Source organism: Citrus clementina, unplaced genomic scaffold (assembly GCF_000493195.1).
Source record: "Citrus clementina cultivar Clemenules unplaced genomic scaffold, Citrus_clementina_v1.0 scaffold_9, whole genome shotgun sequence".
Classification (NCBI taxonomy): Eukaryota; Viridiplantae; Streptophyta; class Magnoliopsida; order Sapindales; family Rutaceae; genus Citrus; species Citrus x clementina.
In genome coordinates this window covers 16315197-16339585 of record NW_006261964.1, presented here as the reverse complement: position 1 = coordinate 16339585, position 24389 = coordinate 16315197, and the positions used below count along the sequence as shown (strand labels likewise).

The window sequence follows — 24389 nt, the reverse complement described above, 5'->3', positions numbered from 1 at the left end:
GAATGTGGAATAATTAAATGCCAGAGGAGTCGGCTACGTCAACTATCCGTGGAGGATTTATAGCTTAAGTTGTTGCATTTAAGTTATATATTGTTGCTTAGTTGATCGGATTTGCAGCTAAGTTGTTGCATTTATATTATCTTCTTTACTTGTTTAGCTATGTGTAAGGCTTCACTCTCGGTTGCATATCGGAGTAGTTGGTTACGTTTAAAGTATAAATAAGCTCTAATAATCAATAAAATTCATTGAGAAAAAATAATCAAAAAAACACTTGCCTTGTGGTTTGTTCTCACCCAAAGTAGAGCATCTAAGTTTGTCTTTTGCGATTGTTAGGAAGCTTTTGACTGGGACCTTATCAATCGGTTTGACATTTTTGTCAAGGAGAGCATAGGTGAGAGAGGATGAATGGTGATATATAGAAGGATTACAATCCTCTTCGAATCTGAGCTCTCCTGATCTTTTACAAATGTTGAGTACTTGTATTTTAATGCTAGTATATGATTATGATTTAACTACTTTTACTTTTTAATTTATTTACTACCAATCACGTTAATAAAGGATCAGAACCCTCTCCTGATTTTATCTTCTTCTGAACAAATTTTATTAACGTGATTTCCGGCTAATAAATTAAAAAGTAGAAGTAGTCAAAGTCTATTCATGCACTAGTAGTCAAATATAGGTGGCACAAGATCTGTAAAAGATCAGGAGAAGATCGTAGTCTATGTATATGGATCAAAATCCTCTCTTGATTTGATATTCTACTGAGCAAATTTTATTAACGTGATTGATAGTTAATAAATAAAAAAGTAAAATTAGTTAAATTCAAATAATACACTAACACTAAAATACAAGTGGTACAATATCTGTTAAAGATCAGGAGAGCTCAAATCAGGAGAGGATCGCAATCCCTAAATATGAATCAAGATCCTCTCTTGATCTGCGTTCTCATGATCTTTTACAGATCTTGTGCTACCTATATATTTAGTGTTAGCGTATAATTATGATTTGACTACTTATATATGTATAAACATTCCAATCCAGAATTTTTAAGTGTGGGAAAGTCCGAAAAAACGTATAAACCGTGCAGTTTAAGCGCTTTTATATGCGTTTTAAGTTTTAATCCTTTAAAACCCCACGATTTTAAAGCTTTCCTAGATTTTTCCCGTACTTAAAGATTTCAGACCGAAAAACTACTATATATATGTGTATATATTCACGAAATTAAATATATGAAATAAAATTACAATAAGATTTTGGTACTACTTAAATTTCATTGTCATCTACAACAAAGTAATTAAATTATATAAACTTATATTTTCATAATTAAATCATTTTTATTAGGTAATTTATTACTTCATTGCTCCAAAATTATCTTAATTTTATAAAAAAAAATTAATTATATGATTGAAATGAAGGGGTGAATTGCTTGGTCACTGTTATAATTACTACAAATGGACGCATAGTAAAGCAATACCATTTCCTTTGCATTCCAGCCAATAAATAGATATATTGGGAGGTATAACCAACATACATTCTGCGTTGAGTAGAACATTTAAATAAGAGGTTGGGGAGCCAATGGGCTCGTAGCCCAATGGCAACTCATGCACCCAATAACCTTGGGCTCATGAGTTCGAATCCCAACAATAGTTGAGACTCAACAGTCAACTCCCAACTTCCCTTGTAATAAGGGTTTATTTGACTCCCCTTCTAATAAGGGTTTATTTGACTTTCTACTTTGAAGATATAATATATTTTCTTTCAATATTAAGTAAGGGTTGTTGTTTGGATTGTGTTATACCTGAATTATGACGGAGAGTTCTAATTGTTATTTGATTGTAAATATCAATAGAGTTCTGATTGTAATATATCGTTATGTGGCTGTAAATATAATTAGAATTGTAATTGTAATATATCAGTATTTTAAAAAATAAGAGATTGGGGGTAATGATTAAGTGCACGCAGTTGCGCACCATACAATTAAGTTTGCCTAGTCAGCGCATCTTATGGTGATGGCAAGTTTCCATTTGGAGAGCCATGTTGTGGGTTCCGCACCCAAACAATTTGGGCTGAATTCCACTTGTACCGAATGAAAATATTATGCAAAATTTAGTAGTGTTCTCTAAACTCAGATTTATCTAGATCCGAATCTACGCTCAATTAAACTCAAGATTTACGAAAGCCAGACTAGGTTATTTTACTTTTAAATGTTTTAAAACTAATTTTTAATTAAACATAAAAAAAATCAGAAAAACAAAGCAAACTCTTCAGTATAGCTCAACACGGCTGCCACTTCCTCGAAGCCTCCTCGTCCTCCATTATCATCAAATCAATTCTTCATCATCCGCAAGGCATCAATGCGATCGTAACTGCTTTTCTGTGTGAGTTTTTTCAATTTATAGCTTATGCGTGAAAATTCAATTATTTGAACGCAACTTTAGGGAGTTATATATTATTACTACAGAGGTTTTTTTTGTTCTTGATTTAATTTATTTTTGAAATGTACGAGACCGAGCTCTTCCAATGAGAGAGAGTGTATTTTACATTGTTGTAAAAATATTAAAGTGCGGAAACTCCCATTGAAAAACTTTCAATTATTAAAAGCTTTTCGGTCTAAATAAACCTTTTTTAATCAATTTTTTTTTTTTTATAGTAAAACGAGATTGAAGTGGATGGGACCCAACCAGACCGTAGTTGCTCAAGATTTTGACGACATTGCTGACGGAGTTGTCATGGAGAGCGTAGAGGAGAATAGGATGACTGATAATATACAGAGATCAGAATTACGTTTTGCAGAATTTGGTTCCGCAGTTGTGTAATGGTGCTGGCGGGAAAGATATGACACGTGGCATCTTGAAAATTTTAATTTTTAAACTATATTCATCATAAATTATAGCATAAGTTAAATTGTTACCAATGTAATTAGTTCGCTTAAATTGCTACCAATGTAATTAGTTCGCTGTCATATAATGACATGTATTGTACGAAATCCTCGTGCTGGCTGCATAGTTATATAATCATCCAAATTAGCAATACAATATAATACGAAATTACGTAACGCATTGACTGTAAAATTAATAAAGTTCCTCAACTATTTGAATATAGAAAAGTTCGTAACAGGACTCATATTGCATGCATAGCGTAAAATCAAACTAGCAATTCTGAATTCCAAATCAAGTTATAAACTCTACTTAAAACTAATCAAACGGCAATAAATTTATAACCAGAAAAAGTAACTAATGCGGGCGACCATGAGAATTAGAGTTAAAAAAATAATCACTAGGATCTGGGTTAAACAACCAATCAGAAATTCTTTTTGCGTTCTCATGGTCAGATTTCTTGGGTTGGTGCGTGTGATAACTATATCCAGATGAGTTATAATCACGAGTATAATAAAGATAATTAGATTCAGGAAGTTGGTAATTATGAGGATTCTGAGGAGGATAATAGGGATAACTTTGTTCTGACTGCGGATATTGAATAGGATAATTACGTTCTTGTGATGGTTTAGTGTTTAGAGATGGTGAATTCTGAACTGTTGAAGTGTATCCCAGTGAATAGTGACTCGGAGAAACTGTAGACACACTAGAAGTATCTGAATTTTTATCTTCATTTGGATCTGAGAAATTGGTGGAACGTTGAGGCCCTAAGACATCCTTGGGATGTTGATGTTTTGGCTGTGGAGTGTTTAGAGGTGGTGAATTCTGAACCATTGAAGTGTGTTCAGGTAAATAATGACTCGGAGATACTGTAGATACACTAGAAGTATCTGAATTTTTATCTTCATTTGGATTAGAGAGATTGGTGGAACGTTGAGACTCTGGGACATTCTTGGGATGTGGATGCTCTGGGACATCTTTGGGATCTCGAGGCAAACGCTTAGGCCACCAATCTGGTCCGTATCCGTATACTGAAAAAAGCAACACATAAATAATAAAAAAGGATTATGATAATATATTATGATGCAAAAATTGAGATATAATAAATAATGAACATACAAATCATACAAAAAAAAAAAAAACATGTACAAGTTAATAACATCTGTTAATCCCTCTTTCTCAAATTTCACTCATTAAACGAGAAACCCATTTTAATTCTTGGCAGAAAACCACCACAGCCAATGAGCCTAACAATGAGCTCAAAGAAACTTGAGATCCAGCCTCAAACTCTTGGACCCTTTTTCAGAGTCACAGCAGAAAGCTTGGAAACAGAGAATGAGCTAGGGAGGGCTGAGGGGCTGATAAGGGTTTGGTTAAAAGGAAGAGTTCTTCTCGTAGACTCTACTAGATTGAAGAGGGAGACTTTGGGCATGGAAAGATCAATATTTGGGATCGGCTTGTTCATTGGAGATGCTGCTGTTAGATATAGATATGATTGTGGGTGTAAAACTGCTGAGTTGCTGACCATCAATGACTCAGATCTTTACCATAAACCTCGTCAGGTTTTACAAAAGAATAGGGGGTTCAACGTTGTGCATGAAGTGACTGGTTCAACAATGGAAGACTTGGCTCACATGCTAGAATGGGGTGGAATTGGGACCCAGATGGATGCTAATGTCGAAGAGCTTCTATTAATTAAATTGGTGCTGCAGGTTCATGCCACAGAATTGATTTCACAATGATCTTGTTGCTAAAACATCTTTTCGAGAGAAGTACCTAACTTCAAGTACCGCAGTATCGAGTTAAAAAAAGTAACATCTGTTATGATGCTAGTTACAGAAACAAAATTCTTTCTAGTAAGAGTTAAGAAAATCAGAGTGTAATCTAATTAACTATTTACTTTAAACAAAATCATTCTACGTATCACTAGAAACATATTAAAGATTTTAAAATTAGAATTAAACTCAATTGAAATCTTGAAAAAATTTAGAACCAAACATAGGTTGATAAAAATAGCAGAAAAAGCTACGGGCATAAAATAAATCATATATACCAGGCCGGCGATGGCGAGATTTGCTGCTCTTGGCTCCCATATCTTCAGTCACTAATAATTTGTTAAGCTTTGAAGAATTGCAGCAATGGTGAGTCTAGGGATTATTGTTTATATATAATTGTTGCGTTGCTTAATTTTGGAAGAAGAAATCTGCCCTTTACAAGCAAGTAAAATTTAGGAAATTTTCTCCATTACGGAAAAGTGGAAAAAAGAATGAATATAGGTTGTCATTAATAAGTCTCACTTAAAAGGAGAAAAATCTCTTTCTTAAAATGCTAATTTATCTCTCTTTTAGCTTTTAGAATCCAAATCAGACACTAATTGGAACTATAGTTTTAGGAAAATGGAAGCTTATTGGTATTAATGCTCGTAGGGAACCAAACATAATGGGAAATTAAATCTTGAATTTTTTGCCGTTATTTGCAAAAGCCTTGTTTTTGTCGTGAGTTTCGGCCGAGGTCCACAAGAGGTTGACCCGCCTGCAGCTTCTAAGCTCTAACATCCTCTTAAAGAGTAGAGCTATTGGCAGTTTGGCACTCCCACATTATCCCTATAAAACCCCGTCCTTTACTATTTATAGTTTAATCACTAGATAAAATTACATTCAAGGACATGAACAAGTCTGGCTAAATTAAGTCCCAATTCATTTTTTTTTTTAAATTAAAATATCGTTCACAAATCTTAAACATCTTTGCAGCAAGTACGCTTATAATTATAATTTTTTGTTATAATTTTTTTTTAGGATTTTAACTCAATTTTGTCATTGTTATTTAATTTTCACAAAATTAGAGATGGAAACAAAAATTCACCAGGCCAGCACAGGCACTTAAAAATCTTTGTTACTCAACTTATTTTTGTTGAGTTAATACTCAGCAAATCAATTGGACTGTTAGTGAGTGTAAAAAAGATATAATAATGAAAGGAGATGAATTGAAATTTTAAAGATATAAATTTCGGAAGAGATTAAAGTATTTAATGTAACTCTTTTTTTTTTTTTTTGAGAAGATGTAACTCTATTTTTCTTTTTATATAATTTTAAATAAATATAGATTCATTCATGCAAAAGCGGTGTTTGATGAGAATATTAGAAAGATACCAATAGCTTCACTCGCTTTTAGAACTCTTAAGAAATCTCACTTTTTATTTTTTGTTGGGTTATTTGGACCCATTATTTTATTTACTAAACCTATATTTTAATAAAAGAGTACGGCTATTTGAACCTACCAAATTTTTTTCTATACCTATTTTTAAAAAAAAATCATTATTAAAAATTTAAAATTTAAAGACCTCTAAATTAGCTTTTAGTAATGTTATTTCTCTCTATCTTCCAATTGCATTTTCACTCTAAACTCTTACATCTTGTGAATTAAACACTACAATTTTTACTCTCTTTTGAATTCTTTTTTTTTTCTTTTCTTAGTGGATTATGATCTCTATTTCATACTTTCTATATAATTCTCGATATATTAATTAACTTTTGTATTTGGTAAAAATTAATTTTTTTATATTTATTTACTTTCGTGGCTGATAAAAATTCACTGATATTCAATTTCAAATAGTGAGTTTTATTCCTCTTTGTTTGCGATATCAATTGCTTGCAACTAAAAGAATACATCTAAATGAATTGATGAGAATTTGTGAAATTGAGATGAGAAAGAGAAGAAAGGGTTAAATGAGTAATTTTATTAGAAAATATTTAAATAATAGAATTCTTAATTAGAAAGAGGATGAGGAGAGACAATTGGTGGGTCTAAAAAGCCTCACCCTTAATAAATAATTATATTACAAAGATGCCCATAAACAAAATTACTAATATACACATTAGTAAATTTTCATCATTTTACTGTACACAAATATTATGTTTAAATCTATTTCTTTAATTCAGTCGCTCACACAAAAAACTATGAAAGAATTAATGATAAAGGACCAGCTTTAGACTATTCAAAAACCAATAATAAACTATGATGACTTCGGAAGTTCTGATTAAAGAAAAATACTTCCGAATAAAAAAATTTGATAAAACTAAATTTTAGGTTTCAGTAAAATTAAAAAAAAAAAAAGAATATAACTCATGTCCAGAATAAAATGTAATGAATAATTCATTGGGGGAGTGTGATCTATGAATATTTCCCTCTTTTATATTTTTAAGTTTTGAGTTTTGAGAAAGGAAAAAAAAAAGGAAAATAATTTGTTGTCTAGTTTCTATAGAAAAATATTGTTATAGTGGACAAACAAAAAGAGAAGAAGAAGTAGGAGTTTGATTATTTCATAAGCCAACTTTGTGGATTTAGAAATAAAAGGAATTATTGGTTTAGATTAATTGGGAATTACGAGAGGTTTGCAAAGTAAAATTTTTAATTTTTGAATTTTGATAATGGGTGCATAAAACAAGTGAGTCTAATAAGGAGCATTTTTATGTTCAAATAGCATCACCCTTTATTTTTTATATTTTCTACGAAATTACAAAAAAGCGCATAAAATTATAGATTTTAGTACTGCTTCAATTTTACTATCATTTGCAACAGAGCAATTAAATTATAAACATATAATTTTATAATAAAATTCTTTTTATTAGGCAACTTCTTCCTTCATTGTTTCAAAATTACTTTGATTTTATCAAAAGAAAATTGAATATGTGATTGAAATTAAGGGGCGAATCGCTTGGTCAACAAAAGTATAATTATTACAAATGGACGCAAACCGGAGCTAAATATATTTTTTTAACTTACTTAGCATTCCCCATCAAGAAATACATATACAGGGATGTATAACCAATATACATTCAGTATTGGGTGGAACATTTAAACAAGAGATAGAGCCAAATGATCAAGTGTGTGCAATCACGCACCATACAATTAAGTTCGCGCAGTCGGTGCTACTTATGGTGATGGCAAGTTTTTATTGGGAGAGTCGTGCTATGAGGGTCTGGAGCCAGATGGTTGCTATTAATTTCAACTCGTACTAGATAGAAATATTATGCAGAAGAGTAATGATACAGCCACAAACTCTTGTACAAATTTATTTTGTACAAACTGATGTGGCATGATAAGATTGGTTGAATTAAATATCACTTGGCCCGCATGATTTATTTTTATTAATTTATATTTTCATTCAACCAATGAATTAATGCCACGTCAGTTTGTACAAAATAAGTTTGTACAAGAGTTTGTGGCTGTATCATTACTCTATGCAGAATCTAGTAGTGTTTTTCTATACACGAACTTATCCGAATTAAATTCGGGTTTAGTTGAAACAAGATTTCCAGAACCCGGACCGAATTACTTTATTTTTAAATGTTATTAAACTAATTTTTAATTATATTATAAAAGCAAAAAATGAAAAAAAACAAAACAAAACAAAACAAACCTTACGTTAAGCTCAACACAGCTGCCGTTTCCTCTAATCCTCTTAGGGCCAGTTTGGGATTGCTGAGGCTGATGAAATAAATGCTTGCGCTCTGCAAATGAAATAAGCTGCTGATTAAAAAAGTAGTTTGGTATTTGGTAAATTGTACTGCTGCGGTTATTGTGAGTTTGAAAAGTATAGTATATGCGTTTGATAAATCTTATTACGAAAGTTCTGTTGTATTATAAAAATGACCAAAATAGACATACATTTTAATTACTTTTTATTTTATGTTTAATAAATTGTCTGGACAAATTTTTTTCTTAAATATGTAAAATTACATTAAAAAAACTCAATTAAGAAAAACCTAAAGAACTTCGTAATTTATTACATAAAATTTGATGAAAATTTATACTTTTACATAATCTAAATAAAATAAAAGGTAATATATATTACATTCACAATAAATTTTTTACTATAAAATTCCTCAAATTTTCCATTTCTTGGGACCCGAAGCAATTAACATTGTGATACTCTCAAGTGTTATTGTCTCTTTCTATTCCTTCATCAAAGATTGAAGTAGGATAATCTTCAATGTTGTCAAAATGAAGATCACATTGCGCATGTCTCCTTATATAATTGTGAAATGCCATGGTTGCTATAACTATTTTCACTTGTTTGGCGAATGGATAGCTGGGCAAATCTCTTGAAATCTTCCATCTTTTCTTCCATACTCTAAATGTGAGTTCAATAACACTTCTAAGAGATGAGTGAGCATGATTAAATAATTCTTGATAATCTATGGGTTTACCACCTTGATGAAACTGTGGAAGGTGGTATCTTTCACCTTTATATAGACCTAAAAAACCATTGATCCCAGTATCCCGCATCCACTAAATAATATTTTCCTGTTGAACAAAAAATATGTAAATTTGTATCATAATATTTTAAAAGATTAAGTTATAATTTGACTTAAATACTTTGTGAAGAAAAATATTAAATATTTAAGAAAGAAATATTAAATAAAGTAAAATACCTTTGGGAGGCTTTGGAAAATTCATTGTAGGACTTCTAATAACTATTAGAAAAATCATTGCATCATGTGCACTGCCTTTCCAACTTGCAAGTGCAAAAATAAATTGCATATCGAAATTACATGCAGCCATTATATTTTGAGTCAATATTCCTTTTCTACCAATATATGGTACTTGATCTTCTAGAGATATTGTGGTAGGAACATGCACACCATCTATAGCACCAATATAATAGAATGAAAACATATTTATCACTAATCTGTAACTTTGTAAAACAAAAATTAAAAACAATTTTCTTTTACTTACCTTAAAGTGGGGCATGTATCTCGAATCTCTCAATATTTCTTTAGGCACTTCCTTAAACTCAAGATCTTCTGGTCTTATTATATCTATTGCCATAAGACATACAACATCTAATACTTGACTAAAATACCTACTGATAGTTTCACCTGAGTGTTGAAATTGTTCTTGTGCCAACATGTTTCCAACCCCATGTCTTAAAGTATGCAAAAACATTCTTAAAATCTCAGCAACCCCGACTCTTTTTGAGCCTTTCAGCCCATAATTTGTTTCTAGGTCAGCATATAATTTAAAAAATACAGCCTTTTCCATTCTAAACATCCTGTGGCACTGATTATCATTTCCTTCTAATACTTCCTTCAACCACATATTTCTAATTTGCATAGAATTCATACATGGTTGTTTATGAATATATTTAAGATAGTAGTCTTCTACAAGAAGTGCAGAGATACATACAATTTGGTCGAACACCTCATCATCAGATGCATCTATTTCTAAAATAAACCTGTAAAAAATTATTCAAAAAGTATCACTAAACATGTAGCAAAATTAATATATAAGTAAAAATAAAATGTTGCTATAAACAATTATGAAAATCATTCATAATTATTATTATAGTTAATGTTTGATGAAAAGTAGTATGAAAACAATATCGTAAAATTAATTGTTCATGAAAACACCTTATTCCTAAAAGAAACTAAAATCTAAAAGCATAAAGGAAAATCTAACATCATCTAATAAGATTACTACAATAATATGTTTTGAAGATTATAAGCCGATGATTTCTCAAACTGAAGCCATTTGAGCATTGTCTCTGGATCTTTCATGATAGAAAACATGTCTCTTTTCTCTTTAGATAAAAATAGTCGAGTGCTAAATAACCATAAGTCACTTCCAACTTCCACTCCAGGCAAAGATTCAACCATCTGAATCACATCAGGAATACTACAACCATTGGTATCATTTTTTTATCCTCAACAATATTTATAAGACGATCAATCTGTTGTGATAATTTTGTAGCGGCTCCCACCTTTGCCCCTCCTAATCCAACCTTTTCAATTTTCTAAACCTTTTTATCTGCTATCTCATGTATTTCAGCTTTTCTTTTATCCACCAATTTCTCAGAATTTTCAATACTTTTGTCAGATTCTAATTGATCAGTGAACTCATCTGAATCACCATTATTTTATAGAGGAATGACATTTTTATCTAACTGTTCACGACTTTCAGATAGAAAGACACCAGCTGAAGGTGCCCAAGCATGCTCTCAGTGGCTGCAGTGTTCATGAACATTCTGTCCAACTTCCCTTCTAATTCTTTATCAATGCCTCCTTTACGAAACTTGCTTGCCTTGAGATACATCTGTATATATACATTGTATGAAGTTAAACACTTATTTTGTACATAATAAAAAAAATGTTGTGAATGGCAAAATAATCAGCATTCATACCTTAATTTTCTTCTGCCACCACTGCATCAATAGTCTTTAATATGGGATTCCATCCTAGACCAGTTTCTTTCCCCACAAGATCTTTCCATAGTTTCCAATCACTTTTAAGGGCATCCCACTTATTTTTCAAATGTCTTTTAGTATACTCTTTTCCAGTTGCCTTAATGAAATTTGCAACTAAGCTTTCCCATCCAACAATAGTAAAATGAGTTCCAGGGCAATGTCCCGCCTCTACTTCCGAAATACACAAATCACATAATATAACTAGAGTATTTGCATCCGACTGTGCCTTCATAAGTTGTGCATTACTGGAAGTTTCAGTAGAGTTGGCAATATTGTTGTTCGTCGTTTATAATAATAAAATGTAAAATCCAAAACTCATTCATGATAGTCATGAAAAACAAGCAATAACGGATATCATGCACTCAAGAACTCAAGCAATTATATCATTAATCATCATATCACAATCAAAAGCCACATTCACACAAAAATGGCTATGGTAAAATATAACTATATATTAAAGTTATATATAGTTATATAACTGTAATATATCATTTTTATATTAAAGTTAAAATAAATAATAAATAATATCATTTTTATTTAAATAATATTATTATATTATATTATAAATTACATTTATCAAAAATAATAATAATAATAAACATACTTATTTTATGAAATTTAATAAAATAAAATAAATAAAACAATATTTATTTAAATAATATTAGTATGTTATTTTATAAATTAAATTTATTAAAATAATAATATTAAACATATTTAAATATAATATTATTATATTTAGTTAAAATAATAATTTACATTGATTCTAAGTTAAAATTACTTTAAAATAATATTATTATACTCATAGAGAATTAATAATATTACTATGTTCTATCTTTATTTGAAAATATAATATTATTATATTTATTTATTTAATAATAATAAATATTTTATTTTAAGAAAATATTAATTTTGTATTATAGTATCAATGATAATGTTTCATTTGTGTTGCTATTATTAATAATTTTTTATTTACATAATTCAAATTAAAATTAATAAAAAATTATGATTTACATAGTTAAGAATATTAATAATTATTATTAATTTATAAATATAATAAACTATTTATTTATTTTTCAATATATTTTTTATTAATTTTGTAATTAAAAATTATAATTCTTTAAATAAGGGTAGAACTGTAATTTAAAACCATTTACTCCTAATCCAAGATAATTTCATAATCCCACTCTAATGTAAGTAAACAACCTACTCTCACTTCCATTCCACACTCCTAATCCCAGGATTCCCACTGCTCAGGATTCTCACTCCAATCCAAAATGTAAACGCTACCTAAATCAATTCTTCATCATCTGCAAGGCATCATTGCCATCGTACAACATTTCTCTGTGAGTTTCAATTTCTAGTTTATGTGTGAAAATTCAATTATTTCAAATGCCACTTTAGCGAGTTATATTACTTATTACAAAGCTATTGGTCTTGATTGAATTTATGTTAAAAAATTATTTTAGGTGAGTATTTTATTTTAGTAATTATTAGATAGTGTTTTGCGGATAAGGATTCTCGTACTTTATTAAAATATAGGAACAATTTTTATAATATTATAAATGGTTTTTACAACGTTGTAAAAAATTTAAAATAAATGAACTCTTATTAGAAAAAATTTTAAGTATTAAAAAATTTTCACTCTAAATAAACTACTCTAGGGAGTTAGATAATTGCTACAAAGTTGTTGCTCTTACCCTTTGCTAATCATTTTTCTTCTTCTTTTTTTTTTTTTTTTTGGTAAAACCAGCTTGATGTGGACCGGACCGAACGAGACAGTAGTTGCTAAGGATTTCGACGGCATCGGTGACTGAGTTGTCAGGGGGAACATAGGAGAAAGAGGATGAATGATGATACGTATAGGTCAGAATTATGGCCGCCATTAATTGTTGTGTGCGGGGGGGGGGGGGGGGGGAAGATTCAACAATCTACTGTCTTTTGCAGAATTTGGTTCTGTGGTTTGTTTTGAACATATATATAGTTTCGCCTTGCATAGAGTTGGTTATAGTTTTGGCTGGAAAGATATGACAAGTGGTATATCGGTAATTTTATATTATATTCATCATAAATTGTACTGTAAGTTAAATTGTTAGTTCTTACCAATGTAATTAGCTCAGTCTTATAATGATGTGTATTGAACGAGGTACATATTTAGTTATAAAGGAATCCAAATTGGCAATACAATATACTATGAAATTATGTAACACATCACTTTAAAACTAATAATGTTCCTCAATTTAATTGAATAAGGAAAAGAATGCAAAAGGACTCAAAGTAGCAATTCTGAATTCCAAATTATGTTCTAATCAAATTGTAGTGATTTAGCACCCCTTAAGACTCAAGGTGCTAAACCACTGCCTAGGAGACTCTAGTTCTTGATCAAACAAGTTGCAGAAGAAACCAAGCCTTGATACCAAGACCCCAACTCAATTCCAATTAGCCCTGGATCTAATGATTAATATCACAGTATATAACCCAATCAAGAAACAACTCACAACACACAAGAAACAGAATCTTACGTGGTTCAATTGTGCATTTCATGCACAATCTACATCCACGGGAAAAGCCATAGGAAAAGATTTATTGATGAATCAAGAAGACAAATACAGAGCTTCTAAACAAGAGATTACAAGCAACAAGAAGAACCTCTCTCACTTCTCTATCTCTCTCTTAAGCTCTCTCTAAACCCCACGTCTTTCTCCCTCAACAACCAGTTTTATACTCCTGATGCTGAAACCCAGATTGCATCGAATCTGGACACGTGTGTAACAGCTTTTAACAACCTTGATTCGCTTCTTCACAAGCTGGCTCACGTGCTTCACTTAAGTTTATCCAAAACGACAGAGGCTGAGTCGTTTCGTCTTTAAACTTAAACACCTCGTGCTGCACATGACAAATGACTGAAACCATTTGATCACAACGAAGCTGTTTTGGGACTCTGAGTTTTCGATTCATTGCACTCAAGTCCACATTTCTCCAACTTGAATCAAAAGCTCATTTACCTGCTTCCTTCTCCTTATTCTTATCAACTTAGTGGCTGCTCAGACCAGCTAAGTCCAAGCACATGTTGAACTTTGCTGACGGAACCGCTTTTGTCAGCATATTTGCTGGATTTTCGTCTATATGCACCTTGGCCATCTTCACAGCTCCTTTAGACACTTCGTTTCTGATGAAATGAAGTTTTATGTCTATATGTTTGGTTTTTTCATGGTGTGCAGAGTTCTTGCACAAATGAATGGCACTGGAACTGTCACAATGTATAGTCACTGACTTCTGCCTCACTCCTAATTCACCAAACAGCCCCTGCAGCCATAAAGCTTCCTTTACAGCTTCTATGGTAGCTGTATACTCAGCTTCTGTAGTTGAGAGAGCAACCACATGCTGCAGAGTAGCTTTCCAGTTGATGAGGCAACCTTCATACATAAACATGGAGCTTGTGAGTGACCTCCTTATATCCAAGTCTCCTGCATAGTCTGAATCAACAAACCCTAGCAGCCCATCACCTCTCCCTCTGGATCTTCCATATACTAATCCACGGTTTAAAGAACCATTTAAGTACCTCATGATCCATCTAATAGCTCTCCAGTGTTCTCTCCCTAGTTGTGCCATATATCTGTTAACTACACTCACTGAGTGGGATAGGTCTAGTCGAGTGAGTACCATAGCATACATTAGGCAACCTACAGCATTAGCATAGGGAACATTTTTCATATCAAGCTTCTCTTCATTAGTTTTTGGACACAACTGATTACTCGGCTTGAAGTGAGCTGCTAGAGGAGTTAGTACAGGCTTGGAATCCAGCATCTTGTAGGTTTCCAGAACCTTAGTCAAATATCTCTCATGACTGAGAAATATTTCTCTCTTTGTTCTGTTTCTTTTAATTTCTACACCTAAAATCTTGGCAGTCCCTAAGTCCTTCATGTCAAATTCTGAGTTTAGCATTACCTTCAACTTTTCTATTTCATCCATTCTTTTGCAAGCTATCAGCATATCATCTACATATAGGAAGAGATATATGTAGTGATCATCTTCCAGCAGCTTGAAATACACACAGCAATCATAGTTGCATCTCATGAATCCATTTGTAATCATGAATTCATCAAACCTGAGATACCACTATCTTGGGGACTGTTTTAAACCATAAAGAGACTTTTTGAGTAGGCATACATGTCTGGGTTTCATGGAGTCCACATACCCTTCAGGTTGAGTCATGAAGATTTCTTCTTGGAGTCTTCCATGCAAAAATGCAATCTTGATGTTGAGTGTTAGAAAATGCATATTTATAAAGGAGAAAACCGTCATTTTACATTTTAAGTCTTACTAACAACCCTTACTTTTATATATTTAACCTTCTTATGATTTAATTATATGTTTTTTATTTTAATTAAGTATTTTATGTATTTTAGGGGCATTATAGTCATTTCACAATAAAGGAGAGATCAGACGGCAAAACGGACATCACTTTTGAACTCAGGACGGTCGAAAACCTTAGGAGGAGCATAAAAGGAAAAATGGCACTATTCACATGTACGGTACTATTCACGTGTACGGTACTGTATACGTTACTGTTCACGACACTGTTCACATAGACGGATGATGACGTGGCATTGACCGATGATGTGGCATTGACTGATGAGGTGTCATGATCCTGTTGGACTAAAATTCTTATGTACTGTTGATGGTGACGTGGCAGCATATCAGTGGACGAAAAATCTCGCGTACGGTGCATGCATCACACAGGATTATTTTCAACCAAACCGCGTTACTGTTCATCCGGGTCAAACCGCGTTACTGTTCAAAGTCGGGTCAAACCGTGTTACTGTTCATCCGCGTGGTCAAACCGTGGACTGTTGACTGATGACGTGGTGCAATCCTGAGCGTCCAAACTGTTTTTAATCCGATGGCCATGATTTACTCCATGTATCTATAAAAAGGGGGCCTCCCCCCCTAATTTGATATCTCTGAATCCATTTTTGGGATCCATTTTCTGTAATTCCCTCTCCATCTTATATTTTCTTCGTATTTTAATAAATTCCCATTTTGCCCCTAGTTCAATTATGAGTGGCTAATTTTCTTTCAAGCTTGGGTTGAAGGTGAAGTCTCAACATGTGTCATGGGCTTAATTTGGTAAATTTATTTTCTCTTCCCCTCTAATTTTTGTGGATGTTTTGACTTCTCGTCGACAAATAATAATAGTCTTGTCTAGATACCGCCTTGGTTACACCGGCTCTCTAGTATAAGGTTATTATTATTTGGCACGATAAGCCCTTAGCACCATATTGATTAGAGCGTGGTTCATGAGGTGTGGATTCCCCCCTCATGATTTAATTGACATTAATACAGATTATTTAGCCCATGATGCATGTTGATACGGATCCAGATACCCAAGTACGTCATTTTAATAGAATTCTCTTCAATTTATTCTCGCCATTTCTATTCCAATTTTAGAATTTATTCTTGCCATTTTAATTTAAGTCTTAGTATATTCCAAATCATTTCCACCACAAATCCAATCACCCATTTAGAAAATTAATTCTATACACAATTAAAATCCACCTCCTCGTGGGATCGACACTCGTCACCATAGATCTATACTACAATAGATTCGTGCGCTTGCGAGTACATTAAAATTTGCACAACACTTGACATCGAGTTGATCAAGTTCCATGTCTTGTACTGCAGTCAGAGCTAGAATCACTCTTATGGAGGCATGCCTGACAACTGGAGAAAATACCTCATTGAAATCAACCCCTTCCTTTTGTGTATACCCTTTAGCCACCAGTCTGGCTTTGAATCTCTTTGGTTCATCCCTTGTCAAACCATCTTTTATTTTAAAGATCCATTTGTAGTCTACAACCCTCCTCTTATCAGGTTTCTTAACCAGTTCCCAGGTGTTGTTTTTATAAAGGGACATAATTTCTTCATTCATGGCTTACTGCCACTCCTTGATGAACTTACTTTGGACTGCTTCTTTGTAGACCTTTGGTTCATCTTCATCATTCTGATGTGCAGCTGCTAGAGCATATGAGATAAGATCAGCATATTTATACCTTCTAGTCTGTTTGATTTGTCTCTTGGCTCTATCTCTAGTTAATTGGTAGCCTTGGCCATGTCCCTGAGACTCTTGTTCTTGTTGAGGAATTTCCGAATCACCTGAACTGTCAGTGACTCCACCTGAATCTTCAACTTCCAGTGAGTCATCAGACTTAATGAGCTCCACCTCAAACTGTTCATTTTTACCAATCTCAGTACCTTCCTCAGTTGGCTATTGAGCTGACTTCTGATTTAGTAAATCTTTTTCATTAAAGGTCACATCCCTGCTTATGATGCATCTGGGTGGACTTAAGTCTGTGCACAAGATCTTATAGCCCTTTACTCCCTCTGGATATCCTATGAACAAACATTTCAAAGCCCTAGGAGCTAGCTTTCCTTAGCTTGTGTGAGCATAGACTGGACAGCCAAATGCTCTCAGGTTTCCACAGTTAGCTGGTTGACCAGTTTATTTCTTATAAGGTGTTTTGAAATCAATTACTGTAGAGGGACTTAGGTTAACCAGATGACAAGCAGTTAAAAGTATTTATGCCCACAAAGTCTTTAGAAGTTTGGATTGAACCAGCATACTCCTCACCCTCTCCATGAGTGCCATGTTCATCCTTTCAGCTAACCCATTCTGCTGAGGTGTTAACCTCATAGTTTTATGTCTAGCTATTCCCTCATTTGCACAGAAGCTATCAAACCTTTGATTACAGAATTCTAAACAATTGTCTATTCTGAGCTTTTTAACCTTCTTTCCACATTGATTTTCAACCAAGTTTTTCCATTCAAAGAACTTCTTAAAAACTTGATCTTTGCTCTTGAGAGTATAAACCCACACCCTCCTAGAGTAGTCATCTATAATGGATAAGAAGTAACTATTACCACCTAGAGATACTTGTTAAGCAGGTCCCCACAAGTCAGAATGTACATATTCCAACTTGTCCTTAGACTTATTAAAACTAGCTCGAGTTGCCTTCCTCAAGACACAACTCTCACAGAATTCCAAATCACCAATCTTATCACCTTTTAGTAAACCTTGCTTATCTAACTCTTTGAGCCCTCTCGCCCCAATGTGCCCTAACCTCAGATGCCATAGCCTAGCTTTGTCAGTATTGGCATTTACTGACACCCCAACTTCACCAGTAACTGCTTCGCCATCTAAGACAAATACACCATTCTTCCTTAAACCCTTCATGATGGTTTCAGTGCCCTTAATTATCATTATTTCACCATACTCAATCTTAATACTATATCTCATTTGGTCAAGCATTTCTAAAGAAATCAAATTTCTCTTAAGATCAGGTATAAACCTTACTTGTTTAAGCTCCCTTATGGATCCATCATGGAGTTTAAGTCTTATATTTCCAATACCTATGATCTTACACATGACATTATTACCCATCATAACTCTACCCCCATTTAAGTCATGATACTCAGTCAAGTAATTTTTATAAGGGCACATATGGAAAGTACAGCCAGAGTCAAGTATACATTTACCTCTGTCTTTGCTCTCTATTGCTACACACACACACTAGTAGATTCATATCCTTTTTCTTCTACAACAGCTGCATCATCATCCTTTCCCTTTTTCTGAAACTTCTTTTCTGGACAATCGTTCTTGAAATGCCCTTCTTTGTGACACAAGAAACATTTCAGATTCTTTTTTTTTCTTTATTCTTTCCTTGCTTCTTTTTCTTCCATTCTAGTCTTGCTTCAGTTAACCCCTCACCAGAGCCATTTCCAAGGCTTTCTTGCTTCCCTTGCAATTCTTTAGTGCTAAGAGCTGACTTTTCTTCATCCAGTGACAATGTCTGCCTTCCATACATCAAGGCATCAATAAAGTGCTCGTATGACTTAGGCAAAGAACTTATCAGAAGCAAAGCTTTATCCTCATCACCCAATGCTGCATCTATGGTTTCAAGAGTGTCACACACTTTGTTAAACTCATCAAGATGTTCATCTAGAGATGAGCCTTCAAGCATTTTCATCGTGAACATCCTCTTATTGATATACAATCTGTTGGCCAGAGACTTTTTCATGTAAATGCTCTCTAGTTTTGCCCAAAGGTCAGCAACAGTAGGTTCTTTAGCCACTTCTCTTATCACAGAATCTGCAAAGACTCAAGATGATAGTTCCCTCGGCCTTCTTATCAATCTCTACCATTTGTTCTGGAGTTTTTGATGTAGAGATATCTTTCCCCTCATTCTTGGTTACTAGTAGCAAGGCATCTCCAAGACCATGAGTTATTAACACTGCCTCCATCTTAACCTTCCACATATTGAAATCGTTTTTTCCGTTGAACTTCTCGAGATCAACCTTGGTAAAAGTCATACTTGGATCTTGGACTTTAAGACTCCAGCTCTTATACCATATGTCTTGTTTGGGAGACCTAGCATAAGATTTATAGGTATCCAACCTAAAAGACTAGCGTTTTAGGTGGAGTGACCTACCACCTTATAAACTCAAGCATCTCCCATTTACTAGCCAATGTGGGACACAACTCAATAATCCCCCCTTCGGACAAAACCACCGCCGAACTCCGGTTCTTTCGTCCAACACACCTGAGTTGTTCTACTACCACATTCCGACTACTAGGGTCTAGCTCTGATACCATTTGTTTGGGGGACCTAGCATAAGATTTATAGGTATCTAACCCAAAAGACTAGCCTTTTAGGTGGAGTGACCTACCACCTTATAAACCCAAGGATCTCCCCTTTACTAGCCAATGTGGGACACAACTCAACACAAACGAAAACAAATTTAAAGCCATAAGGAGTAACTAGTACGAGTAACCATGAGGATTATGGTTAAACAAATAATCGCCAGGATTAGGAATAAACAACCAATAAAAAATTCTTTTTGCATTATCATGGTCAAATTTCTTAGGTTGGTGTGTGTGATAATTATATCCAGGAAAGTCAATACAATAAGGATAATTGAAGTATCATATTCCGATTAAGGATTCTGAGTAGGATAATAATTATAAAGGCGATAATTATGCTTTGTTTGTGGTTAGTGAATAAAATAACTATGTTCTTGTGGTGGATTAAGGTTTCAAGGTGGTGAATTCTGAACGGTTAAAATGTGTCCATGTGAATAGCGGTTCGGAGATATTGTAAACACACTAGAAGTATCTTAATTTTTGTCTTCACTTGGATTTGGGAGATTGGTGGGACGTTGGGCCTCTAAGACATCTCTAGAATCTCGAGACAGATGCTCAAGCCACCAATCTGGTCCGTATACTTAAAAAAAAGAAAAGTAATACATAAACAATAAAAAATAATTCTGATGATATATTATGACACAAAAATTTATATGTGATAAATAATAACATTTAATCTGTATAAAAAATTATAAACATATACAAATAAATAACATATGTTATGATGTTAGTTAAGGAAACAAAATTCTTTTTAATATGAGTTTAAGAAAAAGAAAAATACAAATCAAAGTGTAATTTAAATAACTATTTGCTTTAAAGCAACATCATTATATATATTAATAGAAACATGGTTGAAGACTGTAAATTAAACTTGAATAAAACGCTTCTAAAAAAAATTAGAATAAAACTCAATTGAAAACTTGAAAAAATTGAGAACCAAACATAGCATAATAAAAATAGCAAAAAAAGCTCTTTGTAAGTACATAAAATAAAATCGTATATACCAAGCCAGCGAGGTTGAGATTTAGGGTGTGTTTGAAATTGAAATTGGGCAGTTGTAACTTAAAAGCTACATCACTAAAATGTTTGGTAAACAATAGTTGCCGTAACTTGTAAACTATCTTGATATGATTTTTCACTTGTATAATTAAAAATCTATTATATCTTTAATAATTTTGTCAAAATTATTATTTAAAATTTATATTTTATTTTATATTATTAACTTTTGTTTGATAGTTACATCTTTTTTCCACAACAAGTTATAGCACCTCAATCCCAAACGGAACCTTACTGATCTTGGCTCTTATATCTTCGGTTAATAGTAATCTGTTAAGCTTTAAAGAAGGGCAGAAATGGTGAGTCTAGGGATTGTTATTTACATATACTGGTTGTGTTCCTTATTTTTGGAAGAAGAAATCTGCCTTTTACAAGCAAGTAGAGTTTCAGAAATTTTCTTCATTATGGGAAAGTGCAAAGAGAAAAAAAATAATAATTAAGAAGCCCCACTTAGAAGGAGGAAAAGAGTTCTATCTTGGAATTCGACAGTAATTTGACCAATAGTTTTAGGAAAATGGAGAATTACAGGGTTATTAATTGGTATCCTTGCTTATTGCTTATAACTTATAGGGAACCAAACATAATGAAAAATAAATTAATAGGGAAAGTCAATAAGCTATGAGGTGCTGCTGCTCTTGAATTCTTTGCTGTTAGCTGGCCTGGTTTTCGTGATGAGCTTCGGCTAGGATCCAAAAGAGGTTGACACGCCTAGAGCTTCTAACACTTCTTAGAAGTTCTTAAGGAATACAGTGTTTATATATATATATATATAAACATTCCAATTCAGAATTTTAAAGTGTAAGAAAGTTCAGAAAAACGCATAAACCGTGCAGTTTAAGTGCTTTAAGTTTTAAATGTAGAAAAGTCAAGCATGCAATTGTTGAGTAATTGCATGAGACAATTAGCATGCAATTGTTAAGAGACAACTAGTTTTGACTACAATTGAATGAGAAAGTTGACACTGATTGCCACGTTTTCCAATTTGGCTAATTGAAGCCAAATTGAAACTGTGTGGTAGGTGAACACTGCTCCCTATAAATAGAGAAGCATTTTACAATTGTTAGCATCCCATCTCAATTTTGAGAGCAATTACAAGTGAAGCAAAATTGAGAGATATGAGAGAGCTTCCACTTGAGTTTTCTAGTGAGGATTCAATTCAGTGTATTAGGGTTGTGGGTTTTGAGAGCTTTTCCCACTTTTGTAAATTTTTATTTGTTAGTAACATTATCTTCTAGTCTTTACCCGTGTACGTAAGTTTTAGTTCGAACGACGTAAAATTATTTTCTTTTCTTTTTTTTTTACATTTGTTTACACCACATTTATATTTCTCCAAAGTTGCAATCACCATAATATTGGTAATTGCTCAACCACACACTTCCGCAATATTAAACCTTTAAAACCCCATGACTTTAAAGTTTCCCAAACTTTTCCCGCACTTTAAGATCTCTGACCAAAAAATTATTTTATATACATTTATTTATTTATTCACGAAATAAAAAAAATGAAATAAAATTACAATAAGATTTTGGTACTACTTAAATTTCACTCTCATCTACAACAAAGTAATTAAATTATATAAACTTATATTTTCATAATAAAATCATTTTTACTAGGTAATTTATTACTTCATTGCTTCAAAATTATCTTGATTTTAGAAAAAAATAATTATATGATTGAAATGAAGAGGCGAATCACTTGGTCACTGTTATAATTACTACAAATGGATGCATACTAAAGCACTATCATTTCCTTACTTTGCATTCCCAGCCAATAAATAGATATATTGGGAGGTATAGCCAACATACATTCAGCGTTGAGTAGAACATTTAAATAAGAGATTGGGGAGCCAATGGACTCGTAGACCAATGGCAACTCATGCACCCAATAACCTTGGGTGCATGAGTTCGAATCCCAGCAATGGCTGGGACTCGACTCCCCTTCTAATAGGGGTTTATTTGACACCCTACTTTGGAGATAGAATATATTTCCTTCCAATATTAAGTGAGGGTTGTTGTTCGGGCTGTGTTATACCTGAATCATAATGGAGAGTCCTAATTGTTATCTAGTTATAAATATCAGTAGAGTTCTAATTGTAATCTATCAATATTTAAAAAAAAAAAAAAGAGATTGAGGATTGTTATTTGGCTGTAAATATGATGACAATGCTATATTTGCTGCAGGATTTGAGCAAAAATAAAAGCAGCAAGATTTGATTATGCTGTCAATAATATCCTGCAAGATTGTAGGAATAATTTGTTTTTGAATTTTATGATATCAGATATATGTTAAAGATATGTAGACAGATTTTTTGGCTTTGTTTTTTTTCTTTTCTTTGTAAAAATTCAAATACTGCAGCAATGAATGATATGCAATTAACAACCCTAATTTCTCTATGTTCTCTTTTCTTTGTTTAAAACCAACAAAGTGGTATCAGAACCCTTATTCTAAAGGGACCTATAACGTGTGATTGAATCCTGAGAGGCTTCCTACACTTTAATGCGGCAGGAAATGGTTTCTTATCTGCTCTTCCAATTTTCACAGGTGAAAATTATCAAATATGGGGCTGTGAAAATGGAATCATACCTGCAAGCATGTGACCTATGGGACTTGGTAGAAGCAGATCCCGAGGATCCACCAATAGCTCATATGAGGAATAACAGGGATGAAAGAAAAAGAAGATATATATAAGGCCAAGACATGCATTCACTCTGCAGTTTTAGAGACAATTTTTACAAAGATCATGACTTGTGAAACAGCGAAACAGGCATGGGATCTTTTAAAGTAAGAATATCTAGGGAACGTCAGGACAAAACAAATGTAGGTCCTGAACCTGAGAAGGGAATTTGAAATGTAGAAAATGAAGGAGATAAAAACAGTTAACGACTATAAAGATAAGTTGATGATGATTGCCAATAAAATTAGAATGCTAGGGGAAGAATTTTTAGATAGAAGGGTTGTAGAAAAGATTTTGGTGACCTTGCCTAAGAGATTTGAATATAAAATCTCTTCACTTGAAGAGTCCAGAGATATGTCAACAATAACATTGGCAGAGCTCGTCAATGCATTGTAAGCTCAAGAACAAATGAGAGCTTATAGAAAGGAGGAGATAATTAAAGGAACATTTCAAGTGAAAGAAGTTGATCAAGCTCAAGGAGGCAGCAAAGAAAAGAAACAGTGGACTAAGAAGAATTACAAGAAGGGGGAAAGTAGCATCAATGAAGGCAACAAGGGCAAGCACTCCCCGTGTCCTCACTATAAGAAAACCTCTCATCCGTAAAAGAAATGTTGGTTTAGGCCTGACATTCAATGTAGGGCATGCAAGCAAATGGGGCATACGGAGAGGGTGTGTAAAAACAAACAGTAAGAAGGACACCAAGCTCAAGCAGCAGAACAACAACAGGATGAGCAACTTTTAGTTGTATCTTATTTTTTGAGTGACAGTTCAAGTGATGATTGGCTTATAGACAGCGGATGCACAAATCGCATGTCTTTCGATGAATCTCTTTTCAAAGAA

At 33.0% G+C, this 24389-nt stretch overlaps 1 protein-coding gene across 1 annotated transcript; it reads right to left on the bottom strand.

Moving 5' to 3' along the window:
- Nucleotides 1–10817: 10817 nt before the first annotated feature.
- Nucleotides 10818–11353, bottom strand: LOC112099323 (L10-interacting MYB domain-containing protein-like). Its single transcript, XM_024186782.1, has 2 exons — nt 11078–11353; nt 10818–10970 (listed from the first exon to the last, which is right to left on the bottom strand). The coding sequence occupies exons 1-2, from the start codon at nt 11351–11353 to the stop codon at nt 10818–10820; spliced, it is 429 nt and encodes a 142-aa protein (XP_024042550.1).
- Nucleotides 11354–24389: the final 13036 nt, after the last annotated feature.

What these genes read in the sequence shown, in the direction of transcription:
- LOC112099323 (XM_024186782.1), bottom strand. Translation starts at nt 11,353, where the DNA reads ATGAAGGCACAGTCGGATGCAAATACTCTAGTTATATTATGTGATTTG. An exon ending in TAAAGACTATTGATGCAGTG is followed by an intron (nt 10,971 to 11,077) that starts GTGGCAGAAGAA and finishes GTATATATACAG; the next exon opens with ATGTATCTCAAGGCAAGCAA.